This window comes from Octopus bimaculoides, chromosome 6 (assembly GCF_001194135.2).
Source record: "Octopus bimaculoides isolate UCB-OBI-ISO-001 chromosome 6, ASM119413v2, whole genome shotgun sequence".
Taxonomy (NCBI): Eukaryota; Metazoa; Mollusca; class Cephalopoda; order Octopoda; family Octopodidae; genus Octopus; species Octopus bimaculoides.
This window is the reverse complement of record NC_068986.1, coordinates 30,723,966-30,738,793: the sequence shown is the minus strand read 5'-3', so window position 1 is coordinate 30,738,793 and position 14,828 is coordinate 30,723,966. Positions and strand designations below refer to the sequence as shown.

The 14,828-nt window shown below is 35.1% G+C and overlaps 1 protein-coding gene across 2 annotated transcripts in view; it reads right to left on the bottom strand.

The window, feature by feature from the left end:
* Positions 1-1,573: 1,573 nt before the first annotated feature.
* LOC106869353 (E3 ubiquitin-protein ligase SMURF2) overlaps positions 1,574-14,828 on the bottom strand; it is a 107,070-nt gene continuing 93,815 nt past the window's right edge. For both annotated transcript variants that reach the window (XM_014915071.2, XM_014915072.2), the window contains 7 exons: positions 13,789-13,903; positions 12,368-12,546; positions 11,567-11,704; positions 8,658-8,778; positions 7,179-7,380; positions 6,722-6,806; positions 1,574-3,798 (listed from right to left, as the gene is read on the bottom strand). In XM_014915071.2, coding sequence (XP_014770557.1) covers positions 3,699-3,798; positions 6,722-6,806; positions 7,179-7,380; positions 8,658-8,778; positions 11,567-11,704; positions 12,368-12,546; positions 13,789-13,903 — 940 coding nt within the window. In that variant the 3' untranslated portion in view covers positions 1,574-3,698. The remainder of the gene's footprint in view (positions 3,799-6,721; positions 6,807-7,178; positions 7,381-8,657; positions 8,779-11,566; positions 11,705-12,367; positions 12,547-13,788; positions 13,904-14,828) is intronic.

Sequence of the window (14,828 nt, the reverse complement as noted above, 5' to 3'; positions counted from 1 at the left end):
TTAACGTCTGCTTTCCATGCTAGCATGGGTTGGACGATTTGACTGAGGACTGGTGAACCAGATGGCTACACCAGGCTCCAATCTGATTTGGCAGAGTTTCTACAGCTGGATGCCCTTCCTAACGCCAACCACTCCGAGAGTGTAGTGGGTGCTTTTACGTGCCACCAGCATGAAGGCCAGTCAGACGGTACTGGCAATGCTCAAAATGGTGTATTTTACGTGCCACCTGCACAGGAGCCAGTCCAGCGGCACTGGCAACGATCTCGCTCAAATGTCTTTGCACGTGCCAGGAAGGCGACGCTGGGCACAGGTGCCGTCACGATTTTGCTTGCCCCAACAGGTCTTCACAAGCCAAGTTTCGTGTCCTGCATAGCAGCCAGTCCAGTGGCACTGGCAACGATCTCACTCGAATCTCTTTATTTGTATATCTCTTTCATTTTTCACTTTCTCTCTCACTCTGTATATGTACATTGCTTACAGTGTATGAACATGTGTAAGGAATTTCATTAGGGCAACAGAGTGATTTAAAAAAAATCTAAGCAGTTACTTCTGCATTATCATTCCATAAGATGTGTTTATGGGGAGAAAAATATCAATACGTCAGAGTGACAAAGAAGCGAGTAAGGTGCTAGGTGGCTGTACAATGTGCTGCAAACAACAGCTATATCTTCCTCAAATCATACACCTTTCTGTCTGAAAATTATTTTACAATTATAAAAGGAAACAAATTATAGATTTGGACTATCTGTATTTTAAAACTATGATCTATTGTTTTTGAATTGTGTTTAATTTTCTATTTGAAAATAAAAGTGGTGGTGGTTGTAATGGTGATCGTTGATTTCCCAAAATTCCTTTTTTTTTTAAACCAATACAGTTTTTCTTGTGTACAGTGCAAAAGAAAAAAAAAAAAGCCAAAATTGGTACCGAGTTAGGGAGGAGGTTTGAAAAATATACGTAAAAAAGTCCAGTGGGAGAAGAATCAAATTTTCCAAAATTTTTTCATAAAAAGCTTCCCCCACCCATCATCTGCAGGGGTATAGAGAGAAAAATTTGAAACCCCTCCATCAAAACAGAAAATCCCACTTATATGGGTATGCTATTCCAAAAGTCCACCAAGGCATTCTATTGTGAAAATTACCCAGCAACAAGGTACTCGACTATTGTATATATATATATTTTTGTGCATTTATATTATATCATCATCATCATCATCATCATCGTCGTTTAACGTCCGCTTTCCATGCTAGTGTAGGTTGGACAATTTGACTGAGGACTGGTGAAACCGGATGGCAACACCAGGCTCCAATCTAATTTGGCAGAGTTTCTACAGCTGGATGCCCTTCCTAACGCCAACCACTCATATATATATATATATCTTGGGAATAGAAACTGGTGATCTTAGTGGCCAAAATCCCTTTGAAATAATCCATTCACCGAAAAACTCTTGAAGTCGCGCCATGGTGATGGGCAGGATGAAAAAAAATTCACTTTTTGAACACCCTGTATAAGCTTTTACAGAGAAAGAGACAGAACACAAGAAAAAATATTCCTTAAATGAAAGCGAACAATGTGATTAACCTTAAAATGCTTTTATTTATTTTTTTCTTTTTATATTAGAAATCATCACAAGACATTTTGTACAAATTTATTTATAAAAACTGATACAGTGTGTCAGTCGGTTGGAGTACATTCTCTCAGATGTATGAACACGCACATGCACACACTCACATACATACGTACGTACATGCAGGCACACTCCATTGCTAGACAAACGGTGGACTGAATCTGAAATTCCAGCAGATTCAATTATTTTGATTACTGTAATGATTTACACCACATCTTAATTATTCAAAATAGTATATTTTACTGGTGAGCATTTCCTTTATTTAATTATTTTTTTTTTACTCTATTATATAGAGAACTCCATGCCTGTATTTCTGATACGGGCTGCAGTGATTCATTATTAGGAGTGAGTTCGGATGTGACAGAGTGAGAGAGTATAAAAGTCTTACCAGCAATGACATTTATGTGGCACCATTTAAATTGTTGTGCATATATGTATATGATGTATATAAAAAAAAAAAAAAAAAAATCTAGTAATATCAGTAAACAGAGGATCAGGCCGTCGTTAAAAATAAAAGATCACATTAATGATTTATTCCATAGGCTGATAAAAACGAGAATAATTTTTGATAAATGCAAAGACATTAAAAAAAAAACAAACCTAATATAACTTTTTGTTTTTGGCAGATTGTTTTCTTTGCATGTTCATAAAATTACATTTTTCATACAATTGGTATTTAACCAACATTTACACATACACTTTAACAAATAATAATTTCTGAAGGTTTAATAAATCAGAAGATGAGGTAAAAGAGGAGTCAGTATAAAACCACTGACAGGTAAACGTAGAAGAGAAATGGCAGAAGTGGGTAAACAACTTAAAACAATAAAGAAAATCCTAAAGTACTTTTTTTTTTTTTGGTGTTTTGTTTTACATAAATAGGTTTTTACAACAGGAAAAGTAATTGGAAATGGTTCAGAAACTTCTGCATATTTCCAAGCGGTGGTGGTGGTGGTGGTGATTGGTAAATTTTGTTTCAGGTGAAGAAATAAAATTTAAAATTATACCTAACATAAAATATGCAATGATCAAAGTAATTGCGTGAATAATTGTTTTTTTTAAAATTTGATTGCTTTTTTTTTTGGTTATTTTAGAGAAAGAGAGAGAGGGATTTAGGAAGTGTTTTAGGAAGAGTTTTCGTAGCCATTCACCAAATCCAAAACTTTGTCCGTCATTAGTTCCAGGTTTCTTTCATTATATTTCTTGTTTTCCATTTTTCTTAGTCTACACTTTCGACTCAATAAGTTAAGTAACTAGCTGAGGAGAAATTTTTTATGCAATCTTTTATGATATTTGGGACTGAAAAGAGAATGATTAAAAAAAAAAAACATCGTGGGTATCACACTTTTTTTATTTTTGAAATACCACTCTTACGGTTGCTTTAGGTCAAGTCATCATGATTGAGAATACAATCAAACAGCTTGCTTACAGTGAAAATGCCTATTTAGCATACGTAACACACAACATATGCACACACACACACACATGCACTCTTGTTCATAAACCTACATATGTGCATGCACATACATACACATATACCCTGTGAACATACATTACACACATACAAAAACCTACATACGTGCATGCACATACACACACATGCCCTGTGAACATACAATATCACTTTCATGTATAGATGTAGTGTAATTTTCACTTCTGAATGTGGAGGTAATGTTAACTCATAGACACTTACATTTGAGTAAGAAACCATGAAACCACATTTCACAATGATAAACTATGTACAGTCAGTCATCTTGACCAAAGATGGTTCTTTGAAGATGAGGAAACAAAAACTCAACTGGCCATTGTTTAGCAAGGACAAAAGGTGATGCAATTTGCAAGGGTGTTGTTTAACCCAAATGTTTAGAGCCCTCAAATTAGTGACCTTCCAAACGGACATAATATACTGAGGTTAACTTGCAAAAAAATAACAGCCTTTTGTATAAAAGAAAAAAAAAAAACAAGTATTGCTTTTCTGTCGAAAACTATTTTCCCCTTTGGCACACAAAGAGCAGAAAAGCTGGCCAAAACCCCAACACTGTTCTATGAATTAATTTTTTTTTAATGTTTTGTTTTATTCCACTGCAAAACCACATGTTTCTTCAACTGCGCAAGTCAATTTACTTAAGAATTTTTCATAATCTTCATAAGGTGGAATATCTATACGATTGAAACTGAAATAAGAAAAAAATAAAATAAAATTAATCAAGCTTCATTCATTAAAAACAAAAAAACTATTTTAATTAAATCAAATTGTTTGTAATTTAAACAAATACTATAGAGATTTGTTTAAAAGAGAAATTCCAACCATGTTTCATGGTTTGCTACCTCAACAGCTTTGGCCCGTGCCCTCTCTAAACCTACCTTCCAACAGCATCGTGTTAGTTTCAGTTCCAGCAACCAGAGCTGACTAGCTGTCTGGTGGTACAAGCCTTCAAACCAGGAGGAGGGCACGCAATGAACGCGATCGCTCCCTTGGCCCACCTGTCAAGCAGCAACGCTTGCTGTACTGAAACAACCCTAATTGTTAATATCAGTGCTTGGTTTTAGTTTGCACTGGTTTATTGAATGATAGAGTATCATGCTTTAGAACTGATGGTAAAACCTATAATAAAAAGTATTCCAGTTGTGACCATCTGGTCAATTTCTTTTAGTCTTTAGACTAAATCATCCAATGTATCCTTCTCATTTAAAACAGTATGTTGCAACTTGAAGGAGGTCTAGTTGCTATTTTTAGGAGGTCGAGTTGACTTAAATTTGAACTAATTCATTATTACCATCATTGTTTTATTGTTCAATTTCTCATGCTTACATGAGTCAGACAGAATTCCCTGAGACAGATTTTCTGTCCTGATGCCCTTCTTGTCACCGACCTTTACTTGTTTCCAAGACATGTTTCAGAGAAGATTGGAAACAAGAGACCCCACTTATATAACAGTGACACTTGTTTACATACACACGATAAGCTTCTTATCAGTTTCAGTCTTCCAAATCCATCAAACAAGCTTTGGTCAGCTTGGGTGGGCTATAGTAGAAGACACCATGCAGTGGGATTGAACCCAAAACCATGTGGTAAGGAAACAAACTTCTTAATCACACAGACATGCCTGCACATATCTAATTAGCAATGTGTCTCCATCTCTCTCTGTTCCTGTAAAGTAGACCAAAAGTAATTAACTGTCCTAGTACTTTCACTATATCTGAATTTCATGGAAGCAGGTTACTTAGTTGAGTGGTTCTCAATTTGACAAACATCAAACCCATTCCAACAAAATATTAATGAATTTATTTGCCTTCCTATTTTATTAATGAGAAAACAAAATAGAATTTGTATTCACATAGCTGTCCACAGAATCATAGTCACATAGTTTGATGTTAATTTGCTTGTCCTCTTTCACAATCCTCACAGCCCACCCCCGATGAAAAGCAATGATTTCACAGAAATAATAAGTAGCAAAGTGCATTATATTTATACATTGTTAATTCATTTGTCTTATGACCATTTTTTACCATGCTAGAATTGGTTGGACAGAGACTTATTTGAGGCTGTATTTTATAATCGGATGCATTTCCTGTCATCAACCTTTCCATGTATGTAACAATCATCATCGCTTTAATGTTTACTTTTCTATGCTGATATGGGTCAGACAGAATTTGTCGATGCAGATTTTTGTACAGCAGGATGCTCTTCCCATCACCTGGTTCCAGGAAAGGTAATATTTTCTGCCTTGGTTGGATAGATTTTCCAAAGAAGATGGGAAACGAAGGACACCACTTGTATGACGGGGATACTCCTTTACAACTGTAACACAATGTCATGTCAAAGAGACACAAACACACGTGTGCGCATGTATTGGTTTACATTTGAGCTTCTCTGCAAATCACTCAGCTATATATGATGTCATTGCAGTCATTTCCCCTGTCAATGGATTGTCTGCTGCCTTTATGGCTTCGAAGATGTGTTTACTAATTAAACAGGTTAAAAAGAAAAGTGAAGGGTAAGTGGCAGAAGAGGCATCTGGCTGTAAAGCACTCAATTTATTCGTTTAACTCATGCTGACATGGAAAAAGACATAAAAATGAACGAATATTATTTTGTTTAATAATGTAAATAACATTTTAAATATTGCAGCTTCTAAATGACAGATTTTGTGGATATTAATTGAAAGGTTGACGAGTTGTCTCCCCTACTAAGACATGTAATGCTCAAGGTCTCAGTTCATCAATAGAGCTGTAAATAGACAACATCAAGTAATACAATACATCGATGTAAAAAGTGGTAGCCCAATCATCATCGTCGTTTAACGTCCGTGTTCCATGCTGGTATGGGTTGGACAAAGTCTCCTAGTATCAATGTTCAAATCCACCTTTGAGTCTTGTTTGAAGAAGGATAGGAACTGGCAAACTGACATGGAGTGGGTTCATTGCAGAAGATGGAGAGACAGCAGAGTTGTTTATGACCACATATGTGAAGAGATAATTGTAGGTAATAGTAATGTTTTTTTTATTCTGGAGAGAGAGAGAGAGAGATACCCTTAGATTTCAGTTAGTAGAGATGAATGCATATCCTCTCTGAAGTTAAGCTATGGCACAACATTATCACTTGGATTCCTACATCAAGCTAAAATTTTAGATACCTAAAATTATTTTATTACTAGCATATTGCCAGTACAGCCTGACTGGATCTCGTGCCGGTGGCACGTAAAAGCACCCACAACACTCTCGGAGTGGTTGGCGTTAGGAAGGGCATCTAGCTGTAGAAACTCTGCCAAATCAGATTGGAGCCTGGTGTAGCCATCTGGTTCACCAGTCCTTAGTCAAATCGTCCAACCCATGCTAGCATGGAAAGTGGACGTTAAACGATGATGATGATGATGAACAATGTAGTTAAAGTCTATACCCATTACCCACGATTATATATAACAAGTATTTCCACTCATTAACCTATATTTATATGTTAATGTTCCATGCCAACATAGAACATGGACATTAAAATGATTGCACATACACACATACACAGATAGAGATACATGCATGCATACACACAGTTTATTTATTTGGGTTATAGAAACAAGATAATTTAAAGAGAATCAATACCATGTGTGTGCTTTTGGTAAATTATCTGTACTGGTGTCAACTTGATGTATTGTGAACAGCCTCGGACCAGCAGCACCAGTTGATCCTGTAGAACAAGATAACAATGTAAGAAATAATTAGACACATGTAAATATATATTAGAGGAGCTGCTTAAACAAAGGGTTATATTTTATATCATTAGCATCACTGTTAGTCTAATGCCTACTTGTCACTGCAGCTCATGGAATTTTTGCTTGATCCTGGATTATCTTGAGTATCTCAACTGCTTAAACCCTGCTCTACATACTGTTTTTCAGATTGTTTTGGGTGCACTTAACTTCTTTCAATCTATCATGTTCATAAAGTGTAGACTAACAGTGTAGTGAACACCCCTAAATATTTAACCAATTTCCATTACTCTAACTATGACTGAAACAAGTAAAAGACAGAAGATAAAGAAAAACAGAAAGCTACTTACCTTGTAAAGCTTTGAAACCCTGTAGAGGAACTCGTGAACTTCCAGTAACAAACTGGAGACATCGAGCCCTAGTTTCATCATCAAAGCCTTCTACAGCTCTCCAGAACCATTTGACAATATTGGAATCTGAAGTACAATGTTTCAACCTGGTGTGCATCTTCCAGTCTTCCACATCTATCTTACCAAGTCCACCTATCACAAGCTAAAAAACAAAACCAACAACAAAGTCATCAGAAGTTTTTCCCCCAAAAATTTAATCATAGTTTCTATAATAATTGGTTAATTTATTAGACTTGAAGAGACTCAAACAAAAGAAATGTAATGTCAGAATAACAGTTTTCACCTGCTTACTTGAAATCTAATTTTGCTTATATTACAAATTTTTCTCATTGAGATTGAACCTACAAACTATTGTTGTAAAATATTTGGTGCACAACGTTTGCAGGACAAAAACGTGTCATTTTTGAATTTGGCACCCGTGCCGCTGGCATGTAAAAGTACCCATTACACTCCTGGCATGGTTGGTGTTAGGAAAGGCATCCAGCTGTAGAAACCTTGCCAAATCAGACAGGAACCTGGTGTAGCTCTTTGGTTTATCAGCTCCAGCCAAATCATCTAACCTATGCCAGCACAGAGAGTGGATGTTAAATGATGATGATGTCTGGTTACTATTTGTATGTAGGATTACTCAGTATGAAAGAAAGGTGCTCTTGACTTTTTTCTTTCTTTTGTCCTGTATTTTGAAATGGGGTATTACTAAATCTAAAACAGACATTTAAAAAATTCATTATGGCATTAGAAAGGGTATCGAGCCATAGAAACTATGCTAAAGCAGACACTGAAGCTTGGCATAGTCTTTGGTTTGTCAGTTCCTGTTGAATCATCCAACCCATGCAAGCATAGTAAACAGATGTCAAATGGTGATGCTGATGATTAACCACCCCCGACACTATACTATAACACAACAACCTCACTAAATTCCATATTATAAACTCCATTTCCTTCAAAGGTGATACTAAAAAGGACCAATTCAGTCAAAATTATGACAAGAAAAAGAAGCTACATGGAGAAATAAAATTAAAACAAAATATAAAGCATAGGTGCAGAAGTTTGCTTTACAACTAAGCAGTTCTAGGATTGATTCCAGAATACAGTGCACTGGACAAATGTCTTTGAGTCAAGTTGACCAATGCCTTGTGAGTAGAATTAGGAAGACAGAAAACTGTAGGAGCCTGTTGTGTATGTATTTGTGAATTCTGATTTAGGATTGTGTATTGAGGTCTCTTTGCATCAAAAGGTAACTTAGCTACTTGGTAAATAGAAATTGATAAAATATGTAACAGACTAAAATAAATGTTAGGATTGATTAAAACTCTTGAAGGTGGTGCCCTCAGGCAGCAGCAGCAGACCAATGACCAAAACCAGTAAAAAGTCAAAAACAAACAAGAATGGATGAAATGAAATGAATGTAAAACTTACTTCTAGTTCTCGTTCATCAAATAGCTGCAAAGTTGACTGTGGGATTAATTCGTGAAAGCCCTTTTGTAAAGCTAAGAACTGTGCCTCAATTCCTTGCATAAATCTCCAATTTACATAGAGCCTGTAAAAAACAAAACAAAACAAAAAACAATATTTATTGACAATTTAAAAGAAAAACGTTAAACTTGGTGTTACCTACACAATAATGTCAAACAAGAAGAGCATATGTGTGTGTGTATATAATATATATAAATATTTTATCTATAAAGCTCAATTTAATTTTAATTTTTTATAAATTGATTTTAATTGAATTTTTACCTGTAATTTTGGATTTTGTCCCTAATATTATTATATATATATATATATATATATATACACACACACACACACATATCTCACTTAGGCATTGCAATACTAACAACCTGGTGTATAACTCAATATATGTATGCTTCTGAACAAAGTGTTTAACCCTTTAGCATTCAGATTATTGTCAAAATGTAAGGCCTATGTATTCACACCATTTTAAATAAACCAGGCATTATTTCATGGCTTTGAGATTTCAATGATGCAAGTGTTCATTTTTAAAATGACACTATAAGGTAGCAATGAAAGACCATATCTGACCAATTTGAAGATAAATCAGGAAGACTATTTTGGCTGGGTATGGCTAGTTTAAACACTAATGGGTTAATTTATTTTTTAGTGATGTTTACATTCATATCATTAGCTAGTTTAATTAGTATTTATTGTAAACTGCCTTCACCCTTCCCTCTTGAACTCTCAATCATTATCCTGCCTTACAGTCTGTCATTATATATTTCTTCCTGTTTCACCAACACACTCTGGGTCATACTGACTTTTGTTGTCATTCCATCTCCTTAGTCATGTTGCACTAAATGTATGTCTTAGAATACCGAGTATCCCTAACATACAACCTACTTATCACTATTATTTGTGCCTCTCACTTTGTAAAATGGTTTACAAGCAAGTAGAGAAGTGGGAATGAAGTAAGAAGCTCCTTTTAGTCATGTCAAAGATCTGACAACCTCTCTAGTCTTGGTGGCACAAATAACCATCCAGTCATAGAAACCAAGTCAAAAATGAATTAGATAAGTGAAATGTAGTCCTCTAATCCATCTATGTGAACAGTACTATCAAATACATGCTTGCTCCGAGTGTGGCAACCTGCCAAAACCAATGACAGCATGGAAAGTGGGCATAAAATGATGAACAATAGTAGCATTGTATTTTTTTTAATAGTTTAATCAAGAGGAATGGCAGATCTCTCAAGACTTTTCAAGGTCTGTGAAACTAGCAAGAGGAAGGCAAGTACTTATATTCAGACTGGAGATCTCACCATAAGTACATGCAAGAGAGTGGAGACTCCTCTAAAGTCAACCAAGAGCCAGGTGGTGGTGGTGTTAAATTAGGCAACAGATTAAGTCTACTACACATAAACCTTTTACGTATTGTAAATTAAAATTTTTATTTTTCTCATACGCTAATGCAATGGCATTATCAGAAACTTCAAAGTCATGTTGGAATTTAGCTTTCTAAATTATTTTCTTACAACAGTTAACATACAATAATACACACCAATGAGTTTTTCTACAGCAAATAATAAAAGATTTAATTACATTTCCAGATTTATTAGAAGTAGATTTGATAACATTTATCCAAACTTATCTCAAGCATTTTTAAAAAGTTAATTCCCTTTGCAATTTCTCTACAATATATCATACAAAAGAATAAATAAATAAAATATAATAAAAACTAAGCATAAATAAAAGCCCAGACTAATGTGTACAACAGATTTTCTGAACATCTGATAACTATTTTATAAAATTTTTAGACAATATATTTTTATTTAGATTTAAAATAAACACCAATGATAAACATTGTTTATGTAGCTTAAATAGAAACATATGAAACAAAAAAAGAGTGGAATCAGTATAGATAATACAAAGCTAGAGAAGACCATCTGATTTTCACCTTAACAGAGGTGGTTAAAAAGGTATCTGTAATATATTCATTGTAGTTATAACAATTAACTATCGTTAAGGATGGAGCTAACAAGCGGTCACTCCGTCTGCCAGAAATGGAAGCCAAATTCCCTTGAATCATATCCTACCAAATTAGAACAGAGAGGAAAGATATTGAGTGTATTTCAAAAGACATATGGTAACAAAAGGGTTAAAAACCAAGTAGAACACACTCACAAATTATACAACAAAAAGTCTTGCTATTTCACAGCAATTGTCATTTTGTTTTGCAATTTTCCATTTGCTGACAGCTGTAGCACAAGTAGTGATTCACTATTGTATGATATCCACAACAATATTCAGCAGATCACATTTATGGCAGCTCCCCAGTGGCCTGAACACAGACCATCATCATCATTTAACATCCATTTTCCATGCTGACATGGATTGGATGGTTTGATAGAAGCTGGTCAGTTGGAGAGCTGCCTAGGCTCCAACTGTCAGTTTTGGTATGGTCTCTATGCCAGGATGCCCTTCCTAATGCCAACCACTTTACAGAGTGTACTGGGTGCTTTTTATGTGACACTGGCCTGGGAGCTTTTTATGTGGCACTAGCAGAGGACACACCCCAGACATAAATACAAGAATGTATTGCTTTTATTTATTTTTCCTAAGGCACAAACTTATGTTAGAAGATAAAAAACTAAATTGTACAAAATATAGTGGACAACAAAGCAGCATATTTCTTAATGTTTTCTGTAACAACAAGAATAAAATATAAAAAAGAAAAAAAAGGAAATACCATTGTTTCTCACAAAACTAATATATCAAAAATATCTACAGATCTACAATGAAATTTAAATAGTCTGGTAGTTTATTTTTTAAACATAACTCTGTAACAGAAAACATGAGAAACTGTTAACTAACCTAACATATTCTCTTTTATTTTCTTCTGTAACTTCTATGTCTCTTCCTCCAGGTTTCAGTTCATATTCTTGTACTTGCCCAAAGGAATTATGCTGCACACAAAAAGGCTGGTTCAGAACACTGTCGATATTATTCTCTCTGAAAAGAATGACAAAAGAAAAAAAATATTAAAAAATCATATAATTCAACTTCTACATTTCCACTTTCTTTAACTAGAACAAATATTCTTTATTATCATATAATAATAATAATAATAATAATAATAATAATAATAATGAGGACCTCTTATTTGCTATAAAATCATCAAACAAGCAGGAGATTACAAAGATAGGTGACATGAAGTGTGTGTGATTTACATGGAAATTCAATGAGATAAATATACATTCCTCATAACATAGAAACTAACCAAGGAATCCAATGAACTCAGGATCACTTAGCCCACAAAGGATAAGTGTCCTCTCCAGGTACTGAATAAATTCACTTTGTCATTATCACCTATCTTTTAGCAGAGTTTAGTGTCCAATGAAGGAAGGTTGGCATGGGTGCCAGTCTTCGATTTTGATTTCACTTGCCTCAACAGGTCTTTGCAAGCAGGGTTTTGTGTCCAAAGAAGGAAAGGTACACATAAGTGGGCTGGCTACACCCCTGGCAAAGGCCACGGGTTAATTATTATTATTATTATAATAAAGGTGGAGAGCTGGCAGAATCGTTTGCATGTCAGGTAAAATGTTTAGCAGCATTTTGTCTGTTATTACAGGGGATGGGGGTAAAAAAAAAAAAAAAAGAAAAAAAGGAACTTACAGGATCCAAACAAGGCTTCTGTGTAGTTCTGGGTCAACACTTTCTAAATCATCTAATGTGACAGGTTTTCCCAGAAGCTGTTTATAAAACGGCATGGTGAATCCTCCATCGATGTAGTGACCATGAAATATTGCCATACCAATGATTCTTCCAACAAAATGGAAGTAGGATAAATGTTCCTGAAAATTGAAATATATTGTTTCATTCAAAATTAAAGAAATAAGACCAAAAGCAGAGTAAAATATCATATTGAGTAATACATTAGTAGCAAGCAAATTGTTTTGTTTTGTCTTAGTCAGGTTTTAATTAAATAAAATAATTATGAGGTTATTAGTCTTTCAATTTGAATTTGAAAAAGAGACATATGATAAAGAGAACAAGAGAGAGACGGTGTGGGGGGTGGAGAGACAGACGGAGTGAGAAAGACAGAGAAAAAGATTTCCACATCCATCCAACCATTGATCCATTGTTAGCATTTTCATGTCCACTTTTCCATGGCAGCATGAAACAAGATTTATTGAGGCAGTTTTTCTATGGTCAGATGCATTTCCTGTCACCAACACTTCTTTCCAAGTAAGGTACTAGGTCTTCTTCTGGCCTTACGAATAACAAATAATTCAACATGTTTTTTATGGCAGATACTGCCTACATGATAATGACATTGTTCACATAGCACAAAAATAATACCAAGATAATGAGAACATACACGCAATGGGGGTTTTACAGTTTCCATCTACCAATATCACTTAAAGGCATTTGTCAGCTTGAGGCTATAGTAGAAGAAATCTGTCTGCAGTGCAGCATGGCAACGTGTATGTGTAGATGATTACTATTTCTCAGTGTTTCCTTATTGCCAAAGGAATTTTTAACTGTCCGTTGCACTGGATTTGACTACGCAGATTTTCAATGGCCTGATACTCTTCTTGTTACCAACCTTCACCTATTTCCGAGTAATGTAATATTTCCCCATGGCTAGACATATTTTCATAGAAGATTGGGAACAATGAGTGTATGACAACAACACCTGTTTACAACCATCATGCAATGCCAAGACAAAGATACACTAACACCCACATGATATGCTTCTTTCAATTTCTGTCAACCAAATCTACTCACAAGGATTTAGTTAGTTCAGGGCTTTGAAGATACTTCCTGAAGGTGCTATTTAGTGAGGACTGAACTCAAAACCATGCTGCTCGGAAGCAAAGCCATGCCTCTCCTACATAAACACATACACGTATATGCACACAGACACACGAGAGAGAGAGAGAGAGAGAGAGAGAGAGAGAGAACTGTGTGTAGAAGAAGAGAGGAAAAAGATAGAAAAACAGAAATAAAGGAAAGGAGAAAGACAATGAGAGAAAAAATTCAGCCAAATTTAACAGTGACATTAAGATAGCTGTAGAGGAGTAACAACTTACAGGGTTGACAGCAGAATCTGGATTTATTTGTAAAGTATATATATCATCTCTTGAATACTGAAACAATCCATAATATGGATTAAGCATCTCATGAGATAATAGATATAACCATTCTCTGAAAAATAATAAAAGTATAATATTCATGTATTAAAATTTTATTTTGAAAAAGTTTTATAATCACATTATATATATCATCGTTGTTTAACGTCCACTTTCCATGTTAGCATGGGTTGGACGATTTGACTGAGGACTGGTGAAACCAGATGGCTACACCAGGCTCCAATCTGATTTGGCAGAGTTTCTACAGCTGGATGCCCTTCCTAACGCCAACCACACATTGTATAAAGGATCGTGGGTAAGGCCAAAACAATGCGAAGTAAATGCAAGGTAAATCACAAGAAAAATACACACACACACACACACAGACGTACATGCATGTATATACACACACAAGATGACAAACTGAAAGAGTACTCAATGCAACACTGGTTAGTCAACAATACTCCATAAGGAGCTTAGGGCCAGGTTCCTGATTTCTCTAGCACATATACTCCCCACTGGATGGGACACCAATCTATTGTGGGATCACAATTTCCCCATCTGAGTGGATTGGAGCAACATAAAATGAAGTGTTTTGCTCAAGAACACAACATATCACCCAGTCCAGGAACTGAAACCACAATCTTGCAATCATGAGTCCAACACCCTAACCACTAAGCCATGCGCCTACACAATGTCACATTGGCAAAGTGCAAATTATTTATCTAATTATCTTATAAAGTGAAACCTATGTTTTTATATCACAAACAGATCTGATATTATGGCTACTATATATTAATTATATGAAGCCATTAGTATCAACTTCATAATTGTAATATTCTAAGTGAAGTGTAGTATTTCTCCTTTACAAATTGCACTTTATGCAGTACAGTTAAATGACAATATAACCTTATAGTTAGAGAGAGAGAGAGAGAGAAAGAGAGAGAGAGAAAGAGAGAGAGAGAGAGAGAGAGAGAGAAAGAGAGAGAGAGAGAGAGAGA